General features: G+C 38.7%; 1 protein-coding gene across 3 annotated transcripts in view; it reads left to right on the forward strand.

Annotated features, from left to right (window-relative positions):
• ST6GALNAC3 (ST6 (alpha-N-acetyl-neuraminyl-2,3-beta-galactosyl-1,3)-N-acetylgalactosaminide alpha-2,6-sialyltransferase 3) overlaps window positions 1-23,262 on the forward strand; it is a 226,281-nt gene that overhangs the window by 134,488 nt on the left and 68,531 nt on the right. For all 3 annotated transcript variants that reach the window (XM_014939462.1, XM_014939463.1, XM_014939464.1), the window contains one exon: window positions 12,601-13,010. In XM_014939462.1, the coding sequence (XP_014794948.1) occupies window positions 12,601-13,010 (410 nt within the window). The remainder of the gene's footprint in view (window positions 1-12,600; window positions 13,011-23,262) is intronic.

The raw sequence follows: 23,262 nt of genomic DNA on the forward strand, positions 1-23,262 counted from the left end.
CGAGAACAGACAAGGAAAAAGAGAATAGTTATTCACTAGTTATCCAACTTTCAAACTTTGGATGGATTTTGGGTTGGTTTTTCTTTTCGGGGGGTGGGGGTGGGGTGGGCCCTTCCCTGTGTCCCATCCCATCCTGTCCCCCCTGTGATGAATAGACCTCACTATTAAAAATGCCTGTTGTCTTTTTCATTAAAATTCGCCCAACTTCCCCTTGGCTCTGATAGAAGTTATAGAGTGATAGAATGGTAGAATTATTGAATAAAAATAGGTTGGAAAGAACCTCTGAAGTCCATCTTGTCCAACATTGTCTATAAATAGGACTAACACCAAGGTTGGGTCAGGTCTGTGCCTTGTCAAGCTTTAGAAATCTCTAGGGATAGAGACTCCAGCATCTTCTGGGTACCTGTTCCAATGCTTAATTGCCCTCTGTTACAAAGGTGCATTCCCTGAAAAAAGGGATCTTTTTTATTATGGAATATATGTTTGCCCATCAGTATTCCTTTCTCAGTTCATCTCCCTTGGTCCTTTTTAGCTCTAAGGAGCACTGTGCATGTCTGAGACCATGTACAATTGGGTGGCTGAACACACACATTTTTCTTCATGCTGCATCTATAATTCTGCGGTAGTGTGACTCAGAGAGTTGAGATGCCAAAGCTTTCACATTTGCTTTGTAAATATTTTCTTATAATGAAATGAATACATCATCTAAATTCTCCGTATATACCTCTCTTGCTGCTTTTAGTTCTGTTAATACATATATATATGCGCTTTTTTTACAAGTTACTAAGCAGACAAGAGAACATAGAACTAAGATGACTATAGAAAAGTTTTCCAATATATACTGTTCATGGAAATTAAGAAATGCTATTTCTTTGCAACCTAATGTTGATTTCTGTCTTCTGGGCTGTTCCCTCAGCATCAGCTTTAACCTGTGTGAGCTCTTCTTTTGGATGATTATTTTATAATTAATTGATTACTTCAGTGGAATATTTCTATGGTTTTTTTTTTCCGTTGATGCCTACTATAGTCCCTCAGACCTTCTTTGTGACAGTGAGGTGGAACTTAGCCTCTTCAGTTCCCAGTGTGTGGTTGTGTGCTGTCGGGAGCTAGAGGTGCAACAGAGCCTGCAGCATTGAGCAGCATTGTTCTGGGAGGAGGAGGAAAGGAGAGGCACAACCTGTTTGCTCTAGAAGGGAGTTGTCAGTCTTCCATTATCTTTTCCCTTGCTAGGCCATCAGCTGATATGTATTTCACCACATTCATAATGCCAGCAAGCCAGAGCGGTCAGCAGGCAGATGATATCGGGGGCACCACACCAAGTTTCCTTCCTTGTTGCTGTCCCCAAGAACCTGCTTTGTCAGGACCGCAGTAGTCATTGCTATATCAGTTGGAGTTACCAAGCAGCTGATGAGCTTTGGTGTTGACCTTTAACTTGCTTTGCAAGTTCTCAAATGATAAAGATCCTGCTGTCATTACAGTCCTTGGAAACATACGGAATCACAAGCTTCATTAAAGTCAACAGGTTTAAAAAAAAAATACACAAAACAAAACAAAAAACCTACACAAGCCCTGTGCACTTACAGGCAGGGTTGAAGTGTAGAATCTGCCTTAACCCATTTGGTGCCAGCAAGAGCAGGAAGCTGACATGGCCCCCTGGGTCTCTGTTCCAGGAGTAGATTCGAGGTGGGGAAATAGTTTCAGCAGTCACCGGGTAAGTCCATGTAGCACAGACATCGGTGTGCACGCTCACCTACAAAGGAGGAAGACTGACATCTGGCTTTGTGACTAGATGGTTTACGTCAAGAAAATACCCTGCATCCTTTTCACAGGTTGAAGCAGAATTGAAGCTGAGAGACTTCTGCTGCTGCCCAGGCAAAGGAACAGCACCATGGTCTTGTGATTGCACAGGACAGTTTTTTCTGAGCTGTTTGATTTTATGATCACATGTCTAGATTTATTCTTAGAGTAAAGTATGTCTTGTTGAGCCCAGCCCTGCACAGATTCTTAGCCCAACCTGGACACATCACATGAGAAGTTTCCTTGCTGTTTCTCTTGCTGCTGAGCTCAGTCTGTTTAGAGACAGAAAGCTTTTCCATCTGTGAACTCCATATTCAAATTTCCAAATTTCTCTTTCCAAATTCCAGATGTTAGGTGAAGTCATGGCTCCAATGATGTCAGTGAGAATTTTGGTTTTGACTGTAGTGGAGGCTATGAATGTGCCATGGATTTTCCCCGAAAGACAGCATATAAGTACATTACAATGGTATTTTTCTCCTTAAGGTGTGTGAAGGACTAAAAGTTAATTTCTGTCTCAAAAATTTAAATTATAGGTAGAAGAGCTATATGATTATAACTACCCATTTTGGAGGTAGTGTTGTTTACATCTTGCAACTATATCGTTGTCAGACCAGACTATAGAGTGGAGTAAAGATTGATAGGGTTTATTATTTTCATTTTTTAATAAGATTTTGGTTTGCAGTTGCTTCTAGCATACTTCACCTCATAACTTACCACCTCGTTTGTGTGTGTGTTATTCAGTGCCTCCTCAGGCCTTGTTCTGAGCTCCATAGGGATGATGCACTGACCTGCACAATGCCCTGTTGACTTCAATAAGATTTGGCAGAGACCGCTGTGCTCAAGGGCTTTTCTTTAGCGAAGCCTTTTAAGTGAGAAGGAAATTGGGCCAGTGTGGGATGTGGTAGTAGGAGAAAATACGCCATCAAGCTCCATGAGGAAGAAGAACCGATACAGAATGATCTTTGCATTATTTACAAATCATTTAACCCAGTAGTCCCCACTTGGGAGTGCTTACAAAGTTATTGCAGGTAATGTTAGTCCATGATACAAACTAGTGCCTGTAATGAAATCTGCACCGATGAAAATTTAGTTAGTGGACATACTCGCTGAGGCAGTGGTGTAAAAGCAATCAGAAGAGAGTATATGTACAACGATTTTTCTATTTGAAACACATCTTTAGTTTCAGTGTTCTTAAATATGCAGCTATGCTTCTAACAGCTTCCATTAATGACTTAAAAGACCTTAAAATAAATCTTCCTAATTATTTAAGCAGAACTTTCCAATCTAGTTTAAATTTCTGTCCTTGTGCCCAGTGCCATAGCGTTTGAAAATCTAGATATCTGAAAAATGGTCATTTAACCTTGTATCATTCTGCAGCTGAAATTATTTAAATATCTTAAAATAAAAGATATTTAAAACAATTTAATTTTTGGACTAGGATCTTGTAAGTGAAGTTTTAACCTGAAATGACATTTTTACAGATGATTTTAGACATTTGTAAAGCTGACAGGCATAAAGCGGTACAGCAAATATTCCCAATATACCAATGAGGCAAAAAGAAATGAATGTGGCCAGAAGCGAGTATGTATTCTCTTTTAGATAAGGCATCCTGCAATTAAAAACACCGGACTCGGAAAGCTTCTTAAGGCTTATTTTGCCAAATGAAAAATGCTACTGGTTTTCATGCTATTGTAATAAAACTTATTGTTATTCCTGGCATGGATATTATTATTTTTTTATTTCAGAAACATGGATAATTAGCATTTTAGCTTATCACTTTCCTTCCATGCATACAAATAATTTGATAGATAGACCACCAAGAGAGACAAAATTAAATAATAGGTCTAGACAGCATGGAACCGAAATAAATTAGAGGTTAGGCTTTCAGCATGTTAGGTGGATTTTCATGGGGAAAAAAAAAAAAGAACACAAGGTAGTTTTTCTGACAGTTTTGCTGCTTGCCTTGATATTATTTACCCATATCAAATCCCAAATAAATTGACCTGAAATAAGATGTGAACTTCGTATTGGAAGTCACATCATTTATTTGTGTGTGCAATTTTTTAAAATGTACTTAGATTAGAGGCCTAACTGGCATTCCTGCATCTGTGGTTCAGCCAAATAAGTTCCTAGATAATGGCCCATGATTAATGGTGAGTCCCGATAATAGGAGGTTATTAGAGAAAGCAAACTTGGAACAAATCTGCTGTATACATTATATACTTTACCGCCATCTGTGGGTATTTATAATAAATACAAATTAAAGTCAGTGGTTACAGAGTAATCGATGTTTTGCATACGTGATGAAGAATTCCTTAGAAATAGTCTTATAGTAGGCAACTTCATAGTGAGAATTCTCATTAATTTTTTTGCACAGTTATTATTATATGCAAAGTAAAACCAGCTTTTGTGGAGAGAGTCCTTTTGGCCTTGGTTGCTTTGAAGGACATCATTCTGAAGTCCACTCTGTAAGGAAGGATTATGTGTTATATGTTGCCTGGGCTCTATTGCTGTACACGGTATTGGATGTGAGAAATTGTTTTTGTCCTTTCATACTGTGATTCATTCGCTATTCAGTCCATGTGCTAACTGTATCTTCCCTCCTTTTATGTCTCCTTGAGTTGTAAGTGACATTTTACCTCCTTGTGTTTTGTATTGTTTGCCGAGCAAATATGCCTGTATAAAGAAGAAACAAATTTTATCTCACTTATTGCTACATACAAAAACCAAAAAAAAAAAAAAAAAAAAAAAAAAAAAAAAAAAAAGGCAATATAAACAGGGAATTGCAGAAGATAAAGTAAACCTAAATATTATGGTACCAATAACTTGCATCAAGTGATGACAGTTTTTGCTGGTAGCAAATACACTGTTACAGATGGTTTTGCAGTAGATTGACAAAAGGGGTGCCATAGTTAAGATCAGCTGATTGTCTTGTGTTTGGAGTTATTTATGAAGTTGGATGGATGGTGTCTGGTTTAAATTGTGTTTCTCCAGTAAGTTTGTGTGCAAAATTCAAGAGTCATCATGTGCTAATGAGGGCAGGTGAGCAATGTGGTGGATGTTAAGATAAATGACTTGTTGGATGCAGCATTCAGCAAGCAGCTTTTGGAAGAATTCCCGGCTTTTGAACTCTTACAAAGCCATGGCATTTCAAAGGCTGTATATTTGCAAATGAGTGATAGATGGAGTGTCACAAACATTCTGGTTATTTATGGTCATCAGCTAAACCGCTAGGATGAAGGTACTTTAGCACTAACGTAGTTTGTTTGGTTTTCCTTTTTGAACAACTGGGAAATTATTTTTTTCATAGGCTGTTTTTCAGAGTGAGTGTTATTTTAGTATCTGCCTTGTGAACTTGCTGTATTGGGTGTGCATGATGGAATTTGCCTCCCTCCCATAACAATTAGACATTCAATCCTCAACTGTGTTTGACATGAACAGTTCCACATATTTGTATTTTTATCCGGATGTTTTATATGCCAGAGAAGATTCTACTTTTCTTCCCCACCTCCCTCTCCTGCCAGTTTGGAGGTGTTAATTATGTTGATATAGAACTGTAGACATCTGTATATCTACAGATGTCAGGTTTTCTGGTTACCTACAAGCTGTATTACTATATGCTGGAGTGAATGTATCTGTTTCCATGTTTTCTGCTTGGGCAGTCACAGTTTAAAGGCAAAAACTATTCTCTCTGCCTAACGCTGAGTTATTTGATTGATATGTCTGATAAAGCTGTCTTCACAACAGTTAGTTTATACCTTAACAAATATCTTTGGGTGTTTTGGTTCTTCTCTTTGGCTAGATTTCATTCCCAAACATCATGGTCTATCTTACTGGCTATATATCACTATTTTACTTTTTCTCAAATCCTCTTTCCCCTTACATGTTTCTCTTTTAAACACGGAACAATATTCTACCTTTTCATAGCCTGCTTCAGTTCTTATCTGAACGTTTTTCTGTCCTCTCTTCTCTTTTGGTATCCTGCTTCCATTTATTTCCTTCCCCTTTTGCCACATATTCATTCATGCTAATAAGAACACATTCCTTCTGCTGTCCTACATGGGGAGAGGAGAATTTACCAACCACCTGAGAGGCAAACTAAAATGCGGCTTCTACTGACGGAGAGTACGTGCACAGGACAGGTCCTCACACATCCTTCCAGCAATGCCTGAGGGCACAACTTTCTTCACCTGCCACTCTCACAGTGCTCAAAGTCTCGCGGGGCTGTTGGCCATCAGTCCTCCAGTGCTCTGCCACCTCTCTCTCTTCTACTTGAAACACTGAGTCTGGCGGCATCCTTCCTTCATTAACCTTCCATGTAAAGACAGAACAATTTCTCCTGTTCTTTATTTACTCTCTGCCACTTTTCTATTTTTAAGTCTTTTTTTACCAATAGAGCTATTGGGAATCTTTCAATAGCTTATTATTCCAGAAGAAAATACTACTGCAGGCTTATTTAAAAGGTGTCATTTTCAATGACATTTCAGCTGGACATCGGGAAGAAAGGAAAAAATGAAAGGGACTGTTCTGTTAATGTGAACTACTGTGCTTTAAGCTTTTCATAACACAGAAAATTATTCATTTGAAGGAGCATTTTACTTCCATTTTAGAAAACTATTTAAATGTGATTTTTAAGAAATAGAAAGTTAAAATATTTTTATCAAGTTGGACCTGTTTTTACTTAAATTTTATTTTAGGGGATTGTCAGGAGGAGTATTATCTTTGACTTTTCATTTTTTGCTTTATATAGAATAGAGGAAAATACAGAAAAAGACCTGTTTTTCTGTTTTCTTCTTTATAGGTTATATACTTGACTCTGTCACTACCCAGAATTTTCACATATACTTGAGGCGTTCATTTTTCAGCTCTCAGTATCATGAGATGTACTTGATTCTTGCCTTGTTTCAAAGCTGCCTATATTGTTCCCAATAGCAGCAGCAAAATCAACAACATTCTGGTGAACATTTGCTCTGCTGTATCTTGAAAGAGGCATGAGCTGGTATGGAGTATCTGGAGCGGTCTTGAAAGTGAGAAAGATGACACTGCATCACTTTGCACTGTGGTTCATGTTCAGAAGTTTTGAGTTTGTGGTATTTTTAATTTTTTTTATTTATTCCTTTCCATGAGAAAGAAAGCTAAAACGTTTCAAAAATACATTTGCCAAATGAAAGTTTAGACAGTGGTGGAGATCCTGGCATGCAAGTTTCAACCTCTGTCCAAAGTCCTAGCTTTCTTCTTTTTTATCGCTTTACCACTGACATGAGGAATCCACAAGATACCTGTTAACACAAAGGGCTGATACAGCCCTTTAAAGGAGCTGTAACATGAGCTGCAAATCAAAGATTAGTTCTGTAACAACTGGGTCAGTGTATATAGAAAGCATTTCAGTCATGGTTATTTATTCAGTCTCTTACTGCAAGATTAGTCTCATTATGTGGCTCCTATGCATTCCCTTCCAATTCATTCAATTTAAATAAAGACTTCCTGCTAGCATCTGTGTATATATCAGTGACAGTCATCTAAATAAAATATCCCAGGCACTTCAGTCTCAGGAATAGTCTTATGAAGAGGCAGATCATATTCTATCTATTTGGAAATGGGATGCGTGTTGACATAGGGCTTATTTCAAAATAATGTCAAAATGTTAAAATCTTTACGACATCTTAACATTAAATTTTATGAAGAGAGATGTTTGCTGGGATGTGATGCTGGGGGCTAGGACCAAAATCAACTGCTGAAGACTGAAAAAACATAACACTACCACAGGAGGGAAGGGGCTACAACCACAAACTCAGGGTAATCAGACCTGTGTTTTTTGATCATTTTTATTTTTGTTGCTTGGTGTTAGTTATATAATGTGATTTATATACAGTGCCTCCGAGTGCTGTAATAAATTGATAGCTCTTGCTGGGTGAACACACAAGTACTATCACTCTTTTCTCTAAATGTGCTGAATTTTGGCTTAGAGAAGCCTGACAGACGTCTTTCCTCCCAGTCAGAGGTCTGAAAAAAGTAAGCATAGATGAAACTAGCTTGGTTAGTCATTGCTGAAACACAGGAAAAATTAAAATACATTTTTTGCTTGTAAAGTGGAGAAAAGCAATAAAAACAATGCCAGACGGTTAATGCCTCTCTTGTACCTTTCATTTCAAAGACCTCAAAAGAACATCAAGAAGAATAAAGGCAAAATCTATTCCCTATTGGCATCATTATAAATGTTGTATCCTCTAAAACTCTAAAGACATCCAAGAAGAGTAGAAGAATAAATGGCCTTGAAATAAAGAAAGTCTCTCTGGAGCTTTGTTCAATCGGCTTTGTTAGAATTCACTCAAATAGGATGATTATAAGAAAAGATCTCATTTGTTTCAACATTAAAGGAGCAAATTAATATGTGGTGAGCTGCTAATAATTGCCTCATTATGTAGTGAATGGGCATTGCGTCCAATTTACAAAATTACAATCATATTGTTAAAGTAACAATTGGGAAAGTTTAATCTGAATTTCCTAACTATCTGTATGATTAGTTGTGGGATTCACAGAGGGAAGCAGAGTTGGTGGTTGGAGTGATCTCTCCAGTGCACCACCAGCCTATAGTGCTAAGGAGTCGCAAGAGAAATTCAGCTTTTCATTAGTGTAAAGTATTACATGTGCGAAGGTCTGAGCTAGATTTGGTCCAACTGAGGAGTCAATCTGGCAGCCTCTGCTAAGACGGGCACTTGGCACGTGACTGGTCTGTCAAGACATTGTCTTGTGGGACTCCACTGGCTTGTGCTGAAGTTTTGGCCAGGAGGTTGAGACCTGGCCTGAGATCATCCCCGCTTGGGACTTCAGCAGACCTACAGGTCCGTGTCTGGGAAACTTGGTGATCCAAGATCTGCGCCACTGGGAAATCCACCCAAGCAAAGGGTCCTGTAGCTGGAATTTCCGTCTCTTGAGGGAGACATTTGAGATGATAGGGGAGTTGTCTCAAATTGGAAAGTAACCAATTTTCCACATACTGAAATACTCTATGGAAGAGAATCATGTTTTGTGACCTACTTCTAGTTAGATTTGCTTGTGACCTTTTCTGATTCTGGCTGTTTTTGTTATTTAATGATTTGACCTTTGATTCTGTGAAGCCACTTCAGTGCTAAATGCAAAGATTTAATAACTAGAACTGTTTGATAAGTGACCTTTATTACACAGCTATTTCTCTTTGCTAGAGAAACAGCACTGTTTTGCAAGTTCTAATTCACAGTTTTAATTATCTTTTCTATTGTCTGTAAGCTTGCACAGGAAATGGAAAGGTCAGACATTTCATTTTCTTTACTGATTAAAATATAAGTGCTCCTCAACAGTTACAATGTATCATTCAGGAAAAAGATGGGACAATTTGTAAGAATCATATCCAGCTGCTCTGCTGAGGACTTCTATGTCCTTCTGGTCAGTGACAAAATGAATAATTTTCTAGAAGCAATAGGAGCTCAGCCCCTGCGGTGTGTAGAGGTGAAACGTGTCTAAATACATGAAAAGAGAAGAAAACATGAATGGCTTTTTCTTTAGCTCCTGTATCTACAATGTGAGTGAAGATCTTGTGAAAGGTGCAGGTAAACCCTTATCTGATGTTCTTGGTCCAGGGAGCATGAACAGTAACAGCGCAGGTTTCTGTATGGTCCTGCCAACCTGTATCAGTCCCATCTCTGCGGGTGAGAGGGCAGCCTGGACTGCCTGCCAGACCCATTTTTGGTTTCTCTGAGAAAGCTGCTAATGACTTTGTGTTTAATTGTTATCCTGGTGTTTGTGATGTGGACACCTGTAAACAGTTACTGTTAATTGCAAAACAGATCACCAAGAAGGCACATTTTCTCTAATTCTCTGGTTTTCATCTCTCTGTATTCCCTTTTCTGTGTCTAAGAATTTTCTCTCTGCTTCTGTTCATCCTTAATACAACCAATACAGCAAGTTAAATGGAAAAGTGATAGTTTCTCATACTGATTAGGGCTATTGTGGGATACCTTGCAGCCAAAAATCTGCACATGGGAAAGAGGTGGGAGGGATGTAGGACCTCAGAGTATAGGGTGAGGGGGAGCAATAGCACATCACTCCAGCTCCTCAAGGGTTATACAGGGCTTTCAGCTGTGTCCTAGTTCAGTAGCAGAAGTACCAGCCACAACTACCCAGGTGCTTCCCAATTCTGGCCCCTTGGGCACCCAAATCCCTGGGCCTGAATAGCTCCCGTGGGAGCCACCAGCCGGATGAATTGCATTTGAGCAGCTTTTGAGTCTTAAAGTGATGGGACAACTCTGAACTAGGGTGTAATACCAAACTGGAATGTTATGTTAAATGAGGAAAATGAGAAAGCTGTTTTATGTGGCTACTGAAATGGTCCCTTTTGTCTGTGACACTTACAAACCAACACCACAAGCTGCTGGCATATCTCAACATGGGAGTTCAACAAATGAATATTGGTGTATGTTTTCTCATATGTTGAGATGATACAAAAAGATACCAAAGTTAGTGGATGATTCTGGAGTCAGTGGAATGTCTGTTTTGAGTGTCAGTCAGTCTCCTAACTCTCTCTAGGATCTCTACTGGGAAATATGCATATTAGGACATGTAAAATTTCTCTACATTGTAAAAAAAATATTTATTCTGAGATAGGTCTGGGAGGGGTTAAGCCTCTGCCTCTATTGAAGAAGAGCAGATTATATGTTGACCTAGTGCAGGCATTCAATATTATCAAAGTGCTTTATAAATTGGAACAAGATAAATGAATCACAACAAAAGAGCTAGAAAACCGGGGGACACAATTGCAGGAGTGAGTGTACTCAGTTTATTCGAGCAGAACAGTTACACTCAGTGAATAGAAAATGTGCAATGCATTTCTAACTAAGGTCAGAAAATCAAACAATTCCAAATTTAAGAAAGCAGCTCTATTTTAATGGAGAAGGAAGAATATTGTGGAGAGGAAAAAACCAACCACCAACCCAAAAAACAACACCAAGGTGGAGGCAAATTTACATGGGACCAGATTCTTGACCAAATTGGCGTTTCCTATCTAGCATATTCAGCATTTGTTAGTTTGAAAGTTCACCCTGAAAGCTATAAATTAATCTACTGGGACTTTAAGAATTCACTTCATGTTAGGATGTGAGTTATGCTTATGGATTTGTTTAGGTCACCCAGCCACGTCTTCATAATGTATCTTAGAGAGGATTTCTGTAACTAAGCGGTAAACAGAAAGACTGTTGTGTTCAGCTGCATCTCTTGGGATTTCATCCCTGCTGGCAGAGAGCTATGCAGGACAGCTCTCTAAAACTACAACAGCTATAAAAAAATACATGGTGTTCTGTACAGAAAACGTTGCCAATGCTTTTGCACACAGTCAGGCATCTTTAACTCCTGATGAAATGAGGAAAGAATGTTTTCATGAACCACTCGCATAGAGAAATCAAACCTTTGCAACTGTGAGATTTACTGCGGAAGTCTTGCAGCATGCAGCTTAGATCAGTACAGTATTTGTCACCCCAAAATGATACATTTTAGCTGTTATAATTTGTCTCCCTTCAGATGTTCATCTCTTGTCCTTTTATTATGCACCATTATCAAAGAAATTTGATGCTTTGTCAGCCACCATGTCCTAAGGTTATAGTGCCTAAATGTAGCCAGCATATTCATCCACATCAGCTAAATGGGGTGGAATTTTGAAGGGAAATAACCACAAGCCTGATCAGAAAAGCGCCTAGCATCCTGTCAGGCTAAATGTCCGAAGAACATGAGGGGAATTCTTCCTAACATTAAACTGTAGTCACTGGCTCCTAATTGGGTGCACAACACAAGATCCAGTCTGTGACCATATAAAAAATTGTAGATGATCTGTCATCTGGACCTTCTCTAGGGTTGGGTTTTGGTTTTGGGTTTTTTTGATGGATCTAGTTTTCATTTGATTTAGATTTCCAACCAAATTTTTCATACAATCCAACTTAAATTCAGGGCATATCCTTTTAGTCTCTTGGTACAAAAGAGCCAAAAGACATTTACTCTTCACACTCTAACAAACGGAACATCAGGTAGGTCCCTCTATCTCTGTTAGACAGATAACTTTTCCTATTCTCAATTCATACTGGAGAAATAGTACCCTAGAAATTGCTCAGTCTTTGACTTTGGTTTGCCCAGAATTAAGTTCCTAGTTCATGTGTCAGAAGGCCCATCTGCTTCTCATTTTTCACAGGTCATAACTGTTCTCTGGAGAGAACAACGTATTCCTCTGTCTACATCTCCTTTCCAACTGCAGGATTTTCATGCTACTAGATTGCTTTTTAGAGTTACATCTCATGTTTGACTTCTGTCACAAATTTGGGAACTATTCATTCAGATGCATAAACACAGTCAGTGTATAGTTAAATTTCCAGCATTACTTTTTTTGTATGTTTTTCCTGTTGATGGCAACACCTTGTTAAAAGAGAATAAGGCATTGATCTAAATATTGGGTTTTGCTGCTTCTGTCTTTCGTTGTTTTCTAGTGGAAAGAGTAACATTTACAGGGGAAAAAAAAGCAGTGATTATTTTCCTAGTTGACTTTGCAAAGTGGAGAGCAAAAGAAAAGATTGAAACTGCCTACTTCACTAAAAAGTATTGCATTCAGAGCTTTGTAGTGGTAACGTTTTCTACCAGTTCTACCACCTCAGGACAGTTAGGTTTTTTTTAAAGAGAAACATTGCTATAAATTTGTTGAACTGTGCCTGTCATTCTTTTAATTGAATCTTCAGCCTTCATGTTTTATAGAGAAAGACTTGCCATATATTTTTGTTTTCTTTCTTCCAGCCTCTACAACTTGACTGTGACCTCTGTGCCATTGTTTCAAACTCGGGACAGATGGCTGGCCAGAAGGTGGGAGCTGAGATAGACAAATCCTCTTGCATATGGAGGATGAACAATGCTCCCACAAAGGGCTACGAGGAGGATGTTGGGAAGAGGACAACCGTAAGAGTGGTCTCTCACACAAGCGTGCCTCTCCTACTCAAGAATCCCGAGTACTTTTTCAAAGAAACCAACAACACTGTTTACGTGATCTGGGGACCTTTTCGAAACATGAGGAAGGATGGGAATGGCATTGTGTACAACATGCTGAAGAAAACTGTTGACAGCTACCCAACTGCCAAAATCTACGTGACAACAGAAAAGCGCATGAGTTACTGTGATGTAATATTTAAGAAGGAGACGGGAAAAGACCGGTAAGTCCTAGATGCGAAGAACAATTGTAATGTATGACAAAAGATACATGAGAGAAGCCCATGATGTATGCCAGCTACTAAATGAATCCCCAGATATGTTTTTAATGGATTGTTATATGGTTTTGACTGTTATAAGCACTTGATGAGGCAGCAGCTAGGCCCCATTTACCCCACCTACGCTACCTTCTGTTCTTTCCATTTCTGTTGGCTTGAGTCCCAAAAATATTGGATGTCTTCCTGAAACGTTTTCAAAGCTGTGTGTTGTTTTCAGCTCAATTTACTATTGATTAAGTTGACATTTTATTTGAAGAGTATAATCTTACACAAACAACATTTCCAAATGCACAACCTCAGGATAGCTCTGGATATTGTATTTTCTTCTCTGTTGCATTTCACTGTAGCTTTTCTTCAAACATAGACCTCAGGGTTATGCATTATTTCTGTTTCTTGGTGAAAATGGATTATCAGTGATACCGTAATAGATTTAGGTTTTTACCAGAATTATGCTGAAATTCTATTTTCCATGCCTGAAAATATGTGTTTATGTGTGTTTGTGCTGCTCAAGTGGGGGCTGTAGGGAGATAAAAGTGTGAGGGCCACTGTTTTGGCTAGCATGATCAGCACAGAAATTGGATTTGTGGAATTAAGACCGCAAATTGTAGGATTTTGTAACCAAGCTGCAAATATTCTGATCATCTGTATTTTGGCATGGAAAAGCACCTGTCACACATACTCACTGGAGCTAACTAGGAAGGAGTTTCCACATCACTGCTGTGCCTTAGTATTTATTTTTTGAATTTGCACATCATGAATTAGTGGTTGTGAAAGACTGTAGCTATTCTTACCAAACTTAAAATACACAAACAGTTTAACTTAGTCCAAACTTTTGACTTAGCTTTAGAAGTAGAATAGCTTGTTCGCTCAGACTTCCTTGATTCACTTAGTTATTTAACTGTCAAAACTTGGTTATTTATTTTTTCTTTTTTGAAAACTATTGAAACACAGGGAAGAACTTGCCTCTCAGCTTGTTCACCATGTACATGTTGCTGCTGTGATTCTGGAGTTGGGGGGAGCTCCTATATGTCATAAATGTGTCAAGGTTATCATGGCTTCTTTGGTTAAACTGAACAAGCTGAGGAACAGAACCTAATAGAGAAAATACGTAAGTCCGTTCTTCAAAAATGTCCTCTAATAATCAAAGTCATCCAGTTTACATATTAACCGAGCTAAATATGGTACATGGATCATGGGTACTTTATTGCATTGCTAAACATAAATTTGGTTTTATTTATGACTCTTCCAATTTAACAGTCAGTCAGGTCACAGTGACTTTACAATACTTTATCAAAAACCTTATTGTGAAACCAGACCTTAGTATCAATGAATCTCATCATCCAATGTCAAGTATCATCATCTCCAACCTAATTCATTCCTCTTCAACAGATTAACACATCTCAAGGTTTTATTATTACTCAATTAACACAATACAAATGCTTCTTTCCATGTCAAAGACAGATTAAACTTCTGTTCTCCCCATGCTTATAAACAAAGTTCATAAGCAGCCTAATGTCAAAATGGCCCAATTTCTTTCTCTGTAATCCGTTACAACAACTAAAAGTTTCACATTGCGAAGAGTGACAAATTGTAAATCGCCTGCCTCATGACCCACCTCACATTGCCTTTGCACATGCCTTCCTTTAACCCTGGGGAAAAAAAACCCACCACTTCTCACAGTGGTATCTACTTGCACCTACTACCACTTTCATTTTTAGTCGTACTTTTCCACACCAAATACTAAGTGGTGTTTTTAACATCATTTAGTGCACTTGTCAGCCAGAAACAAGGGAAACAATTGAGGTGTCACCAGCCAACACCTTCTGTATCACAAGAAAACATCCTGCAGTTCCCTACTAATCAGGGACCTCAGTTTTTGGAAACTGTTTCATTTTCTGTAACATCTTCAATTCACAGCAACCGTCTGTTGTTTCTAGGGAGGGTCATGAGGCTGTTAGAGGTATGTGGCATTTCTGGAAGCAGTGAAGGGAGAGCACAAGAGATTTGTGGGTGATGAAAATAGTTTCGCGTGTTGTGCCAGACTATTATGATGCTGAGACTGACTCAGGTTCCTCAGCCAAATATTCCTTCAGTTCCTCAGAGAAACATCAACTCTTGCTTGCAATATTAGATTGAACAGAGGTCTGTTTCAACATGTTCCCAGCAAAAATTCTGGAAGGAAACCAAGTTCAACTCATATTTTAAAATGTACTGAGTGGATTGTAACCACATCTATTTTAGTTTAATCCTAAAATACTGTCCGTATGTACAGTTTATGCTGCTAATGCATAGTAAGATTAGAACAGATTTCTAGTCTGTCAAGCCTTTAATGAGCTTTCTATTTCTACTCTTTGATGTACCATCTTTTTAGGTAATTAGTGGGACTTTTCAGTAGTTTCATACTAACGGTGCTCAAATTTTCAAGGATGTTATGAGAAGCAGCTAACAGCTATGTCCTGCAGTCACTTCTCTACTGCACAAAAGCTGTGGTCCTGTACCGCTGATGTTGGAACTTCATCCCTGACTTCACTAAGTGGAGGTTCAAAACCCACAGCTTCGTTACTGACAAATGGTTTATTGTTTGTTCATGGAAGAAACAAGAATTGCCTCTGAATAACTTCCAACTAACAAGTTTGTTTGTTTTGCAATGAAGCATTTTTTAATTCTACAGCAGTACAAAATACCCTCTGATATGGGCTATTCACGTGGCAGAGTTAACCTTGCATGCGGTGTTATCAATCTGGGGGACATATGTTCTTTCTGAGAGTCTTCATTAGTGAAGCATTTGAGTTCAAGGCGGTGAATGCTCATCCACTTTGAATAATTGTTGTACATAAATAATATTCATTACCAGACATTCACAATTTTTCATTAATGCATTTTACTTGGTACTTCCCTAGAGGGAGCATAAAGTTAGCAGCTTCTTCCAGTACTTCACTAATGTTTTGGTATATTATATGTATTGAGTCAAGTCAAAGGATTTAAAGAAACACTAGGTAATTACTAAAGGTGGCATCTTTGTATGTACCTCAATGCAGGTAAGTGGTTCTAAAGCCATCTGTATCTTTGCCATGCATTAGAAATATAATGCAATATGAAATAACAGCATTTAATTGGTAATAACAGAGAAAACTGTAGTCTTCATTAAAGCTGCAGAGCTAATTCTGGTCTGATAAAGTGCACTGAACAGCCCTAAATAGGTTTTAATTAGCTGGCACCAAAGCTGCACCACCCTTAGGGAGGGTAAAATTAATGAAAACTAGCAGCAAATAGATCAATGCTACTGGATGTTATTGCCTTAGGTGAAGGTGATGAGGAAGAAAGGAGTGTCTTTTAAGGATCATTTAGAAAACAGTCTGCGTTAAAAGTCACTTTCAAAAAGCAATGATGGAATAAATCTGTGCTAATATCAGTGGAACAGTCTAATGTCATCCACACTGCAGACTCCGTTTGTGTTTATGCTACAAACATTTCCAAGTAACCACTCATCGCAGTATGGCCGAGTAGAGCCTCTGATGGCACCGCTCCACGTCCCCTCTTGGGGCTGATGGTGTGATCAGACTGCTCCTCTCCCACTGCACGTGGAGAACGTTGAGCCCCAGCACACAGCCAATAACGCGTGTGCTGATACCACTTAAAGCACAGCTTAACTTGGTGTCTGTATTCACTCTTCTTATAAATAAATGAAAAGAGCCTGCTGAGCTTTGCTGAGGATATGTATTCTGAGCTCCTAAAATTCCTGTTAAGACACATGAGATAATGTTCTCCAACCCAGGCAGTTTGGTAGACAATTGACTTTGCACACACACTGTCTTAACTTTGACAGCACCCTTCCTATGCCCAAACAATTTAGTTCAATTCGACAACGTTTTTATTAAGATTATTAGCTTTACAAGCGTGTCTACAGGAGGCAGGTTCACTGAGCCACATTTGCAGTCAGATGGCTGTTTCTGAAGAATTTCTGTTAATATCTTGGGTAATTCCAAAGAAACTAAATAGCTTTTGTGCTTTTCTTCCAGAAGTTCTTGGTTTCCTCTGTTCGTGCCAGATGGTGCTATGTGTTAGGTTGTGAGAAAGCTGTTTTATCATTTGAGGCAGAAAGATGGATCATTCCGATCACTGACTTCTGCATGAAGATTCAAAATTTGGGGGTGTGCTTAACCTGCTATTTTACTCAGTTCTGTTCACTAATTATTTATTACTTTGGTGATATATGAGATCTATATTATATCTCTGTCATTTAGAGCTAGCAAATTATATTAATCTAAAGTTCGGATTGACATTGTTAGACAACTGCAGTCATCACAGCTTCACCTCAGCTAATATGTGGTTTTTGACGTGTCTGACTAATCTGAAGCTGTAGTCTAGTAAAAATGTCACTGAAATGAGTAAATGAAATTACGTTCTCTGAGTCTCAAGTAGCTGCAACTTCTGTTGTTTGGTGATATTCTCTGTGAATTGAGGTAATAAAGCTCTCAGTGGCCAGAAAGTTGGAGTTTTATGCCATATTTCTGGTTTTTGGCTTGAATTATTATGGTAATGCTATTTCCACTTTTACATGTGCTTACTTGACTTGGGAAGTACCCATTAGGGCTTTGTATTAACATGTTTTTTCTAAAAAAAATTAAATTCTGGAAGATGAGTAAAAGTTCATTTCATTTTGAAAGAAAATTAGCAAAGTTAGGAAACATCAGCATCTTTAAATTACAGAACTCTTGCATGAAAATCATGGAAAAACTGATTCAGACTGACTGGGGAAGACAGGGGACTGACAAAAAAAGAATTGTAGTTTACATTTTGATATAGTCATTATCATGATGATGTTGTGTCTCCTGCTGCACCAGTAAATTCAGCAAAATGTTCTCAACTGCCTGTGAGCACCAGCAAGCCCCAAAACATGTGTTTGATGTGGTGACCATTTTTCGAGTGCTTGATGGTGGATCTTTCTTGAACCATTGCTTGGCACTTCCAGTCTTTCTTTTTATAAAGTAATTCCTTCAAAAAATGCTAATGGCTTTGTCCATCTTAATTCATAGAGGTTTTTAATAGTTTCATTGTCAGCTAAGACTGCTTTAATACCTGAAAAAACAAGGGTCTAAAGCATGAAACCTTAATGAAATAAATAGATTTTTCATTATAAAACACTTAAAGCCTCAGCATCTATTGCTATGTGTGGTCAATCACTGGACAGCTAACAACTGTTTTGGGGTTTATATTCACTCTTCCATTTCCTGGTAAAACACCAGTTGTTCCTGAGTGTCCTGGATTTATTCCCTGCAGCCCATTAGTAACTACATTTATATTTCTTTATGAAGATTTTCCTAATTAAGATGAACGTTTTTCTCTATTAGGCAGATGGAACTCAATAGAAGAAGTCCATTTTTTATTAACATGCCAGTAAATGCTGTACAAAGCACCGGCACTTTTGTTAAGAGACACAGCTCCTACTAAATTACACTAATTACATAGTAAAGTGAAACTTTATTTAAAAATATCAATATTAGCTAATATTTTGTGTAAAACTGTGGCTGCATATAGATTGGTGTGGGCTCAGAGACCTATTGATTCTGTGGTGGTTGCTGCCAGTAGCCATGGAGTTATTTGTGTAATGATTTAAGTCAAGAAATATATAAACAGGAACTACTTCATCTTTGGGCATTTTCAAATGTTCTTTGAATTTATCCAACATCTATTAGTTTTACTTTATCACAGTCTTTAAGTGCCACCAAATCTGTTTTCTGCCCCTGACAAGCTGGATGTTAAATCTTTATACAATGTTTGTTATTATTCTAATTACATGCACATCTTTTCCATCTTGTCCTTTAAATATTCTGCAGCTTTTATGGTCAATGGAGTATTGCTGATATCACTTATGACCAACACTGTGGTGGTGATTCTGCCTTGACTTTTCTTGCATCCCGTGAACATACACCTTTGGAAAGGATTAGACAAGTCAGTGATTTGTATGCTAGCAATCCTGGTAGCACTGTAGATCGCAGTGGTTCCAGTTTTGCTGCTGGTAGCGAAGGTATTTTACGATTGCAAAGGCAGAAGACTTGAAGGAAAAATTAGCAGAGGCATAGATTTTGAATGAAGCCTTTGGTGTTCATAAAAGCTTCACTGTATCATCTTCCATAGTGCAACGATTTTTCAGATCACAGTGTTTAAAATAGACCCTGATTTTCCTAAAGGAGCTTAAAATTTTAAAGGAACAGAATTAATTTTTGAAAAATCAAGAAATTTATATATTCTTTTAACTCAACCTCGCTGCCAGCTGAAATAGTTGTCTTTAAAAACACAGATTCATTACCATTGAAGTCTGTACTTATCACCAGTTGTCACACAGCAATACTTTTCTAAGATATATTAAATAGATTAGAAAATAAATGCAATGTTGCTATTACTTTAGTATGATACCTGTTGGTTACTGATAACTGTGGGGTTTTTAATGGAAGGTCCCTAAAGTGCACTGAGCCATATTTACAGTGTTTAACAAAAGACAACATACTGCAATCAAACTGCATGAGATGCACTGGGAGATTTGGTGTTATGGAGTTTCTGCTCAAGTGAGGATAGCAACTTTAGGAGATAGGGAATAAAACACAACAGTGATTTGTTGCTTCAGATAGAGAAGAGTTTCTGTACATCTGTCCACTCACTGGCAAGTAAAACTTAATACAAAAGACTTTTATAAGAAAAGGTATATGAGAGCAAATTTCAAATACCTCACTGAATGATGTCTAGAAAAGATTGTCTTCTCTAAGCTTTGAGGAAGTAGGCAACACAGCAAGAAAAACTCTTTAAAAGCAGAAACAGTTTAGCCTGAACTGATGTTGGAGTGTTTTACCTTAAAATGTAGAAAGATTAGCAAAAAAACACTGCACTGAAAATTTAATTGGTAAGAAAACAAGCCTGTGTGAGACCCCATACACATAGGTGGGAGGAAAACTAGGGGGAAATGGTGAAATTTTGTGTCTCATTAATTTAGAACTCAGTGTTAATGGAGCAAAATGCAGTTGACAGCCGGTCACCAGTGGTGTCCCTCAGGGCTCAGTTTTGGGGCCAGTCTTGTTTAATATCTTTATTGATGATCTAGATAAGGGGATTGAGTGCACCCTCAGTAACTTCGCAGATGACACCAAACTAGCTGGGAGTGTTGATCTGCTTGAGGGTTGGAAGGGTCTACAGAGGGATCTGGACAGACTGGATCAATGAGCCAAGGCCAATGGGATGAGGTTTAATAAGGCCAAGTGCCGGGTCCTGCATTTAGGTCACAACAAACCCAGGCAACACTACAGGCTCGGAAAGCTGACCAGCAGAAAAAAGACCTAGGAGTGTTGGTGGACAGCCGGCTTAACATGAGCCAGCAGTGTGCCCAGGTGGCCAAGAAGGCCAATGGCATCCTGGCCTGTATCAGGAATAGCGTGGCCAGAAGGAGTAGGGAAGTCATCGTGCCCCTGTACTCGGCACTGGTGAGGCCTCACCTTGACTAGTGTGTTCAGTCTTGGGCCCCTCACTACAGGAAGGACATTGAAGTGCTGGAGCGTGTCCAGAGCAGAGCCACCAAGCTGGTGAGGGTTCTAGAGAACAAGTCATATGAGGAGAGGCTGAGGGAACTGGGCATGTTTAGTTTGGAGAAGAGGAGGCTGAGGGGAGACCTCATTGCCCTCTACAACTACCTGAAAGGAGGTTGTAGAGAGGTGGGTGTTGGCCTCTTCTCCCAAGGGAATAATGACAGGACCAGAGGAAATGCTCTGAAGTTGCGGCAGGGGAGGTTTAGATTAGGTATTAGGAAGGATTTACTGAGAAGGGTGGTCAGGCACTGGAACAGCCTGCCCAGGGAGGTGGTGGAGTCACCATCCCTGGAGGTATTTAAGAAAAATGTAGACATGGCTCTTCAGGGCATGCTCTAGTGCTCAAGATTATTGGTTTGTGGGTGGGTGTGATGTGGTGGGGTGTTGTGGGTTTTGTTTTGTTGTTTTTGTTTTGTTGTTGGTTTGTTGTTGTTGTTTTTTTGAGGTTGGACTCGATGATCTCAGAGGTCCCTCCCAACCATGGAGATTCTGTGGTGATTCTGTTAACTAGGCACTCGCTTCTGCACATCTTTAAAGTCTTTTTTCATCCATATAGAAAGAAAACAGATGTTCTACACTGTTTTATTTATATGCCCGTTATCGTGTATCCCATATAAAGAATCCAGGCTGCAATTTCAGAACACTGAAACTGTACAGATATATATATATATATATGTGTGCACGTGGATTTATAGCACACGTCTTTGAAGGTAACTCAGAATTCACAGCCACGCTTCTTGGAGAACTTGATGTGCTATTGGGATATGCTACAACCGGCATTTAGGAAACAATCGCTGACTACATCCTATACAGTTCCTGTGATACTCAAATTCTCTGAGCTTTTAACAGCGAGGCAGCTTTGCATTTAAAGAGCAACACAAGAGCAGCATGTAAAATTTTTCTCAGGCATTCACATCTCAGCAGGTTTTGGAAACTAACAGTTTGGAAAGGCAACTGCAACTGTGGGGATTTATTATGAATCTTGAGTAGTGTCATCAAACAGTTCATCAGACGTCTTGGATATTGATCAGCATGTAGCTTAGTTTAGGTGTGAAGGGGAATACTTTTTGCTGCAGATGTTCAAATATTCAGCCATTCTATTTTCAAGATTTTGGAAGCAATTCTTGGTTCTAGTACCATTAGGTACAGTTGGGACTGCATAACTCTCATCTCAGAACCTGAGCAGCCCTGTCCAGTACATTAATATTCAGTAAACATTCAACTGCAATAAAAGGAAAGGTTTCTAAATGCCCATATTCGTTCTTTGCAAGTTTGTTGTTACTATCCCGTCCTGGTCTTTGGAGACTTCTTTGTTTTTATTTTTTAAAGTCAGTCATCCCAGCAAGCATATCCTCTCTGCTATAGTCATACTGGTTACAGAAAGGAGGCATGAACTCCCTGTCTAATAACATTCTCTACATGACTCATTAAAACTTCCAAAGCACAGGATTTGCTGCAAAACTTTAAAAATTGCTGCAGACGATGTCAGTAGTGTAGAATAAGACAGAGAGAAAGCAAGCAATAGCAGATGAAATCCTAAGAAACAAACAGCATGCTTTTATCTTAACAATAAAAACAAAGATAAATGTCAGAAATATGTGCTCTGTGTTCAGTTTGCACTCCATATGTTGTTTCAGAGTTTTCCTTGAAGTACATTCATTAGAGATGCTAGTGTTCCTGTCTCCGAAGAGCATCCCGAACATTTTCTGTGGGAGCATTTCCAAAAATATTGCAGATATTACTTAAGCCTCAAAATGCCTTTGTGAGGCAAGGAATATTTAACCCCTTTTTACAACTTGACTTCCCCAAGAAATGGACATTGGGGGAAAGTGGGAGCTATCACTGTGCAGAAATTCATGCCCATAGGGTGTTTTCAACATTGTATGCTTACCATGAAGGCATTTCAGTCTCTTACAGTGCTAATTTTGGGTTGGAATGGCGTGGAACTGCAAAATGGAACCAATTTCTGCTCTATACCCTGTTTTCAGCCGAACACAGTAATGTTCTCGCACTTCCATGTAAAATTAGCAGTAGTCTCTTGACATTTTACAGTCAATCAAAATATTAGGGAAAGAAAATAATCTGAAGAGTATTTGAAAAGCAGTATTCCTCTAAAAGAAGAATTTTAGTTTCAATTTGTTGAAGTATTATTTATTTTCCTATCCTGTGTCCATCTTAGCGTTGTCTCCACGCTTTCCTCCCATCCATTAAGAAATGTGACTAGCACTTGTCACATGTAGCTTTTTCTTTTATCAAGGGAGAATTGTGTCTTTGCTGGAGCTTAGTGGGGTATTCTTTTGCTCGCTCTCTCTCTGCTGCTCTGATTTTATATTAGTGATGACACTGCTGAAATATGTTTCGTTATTTGGAGTAGGAGAAAGCAGTGGTCCTTAACTCCTCCGGGCTCATTTCATGCCATTAAATTGCCTTTACCTCTTCTTCCAAGAAAGCACAGTGTTCAACAGAGTTGGATTTCAGTTCCACTGCACAGCTCCTGCCAGGGACTCTCAGCTGCAGGGTGATCCAAATGCCTTCTCAGTCCTAGAGGTATTTCGGGTCTAGCCCATGGAGCGCCTTGTGGATATGAAACTTCATTTAACTTTATATAGGATATCCTCAAGTTT

The sequence above is a fragment of the Calidris pugnax genome, unplaced genomic scaffold (assembly GCF_001431845.1).
Source record: "Calidris pugnax isolate Ruff unplaced genomic scaffold, ASM143184v1 scaffold18, whole genome shotgun sequence".
NCBI lineage: Eukaryota > Metazoa > Chordata > Aves > Charadriiformes > Scolopacidae > Calidris > Calidris pugnax.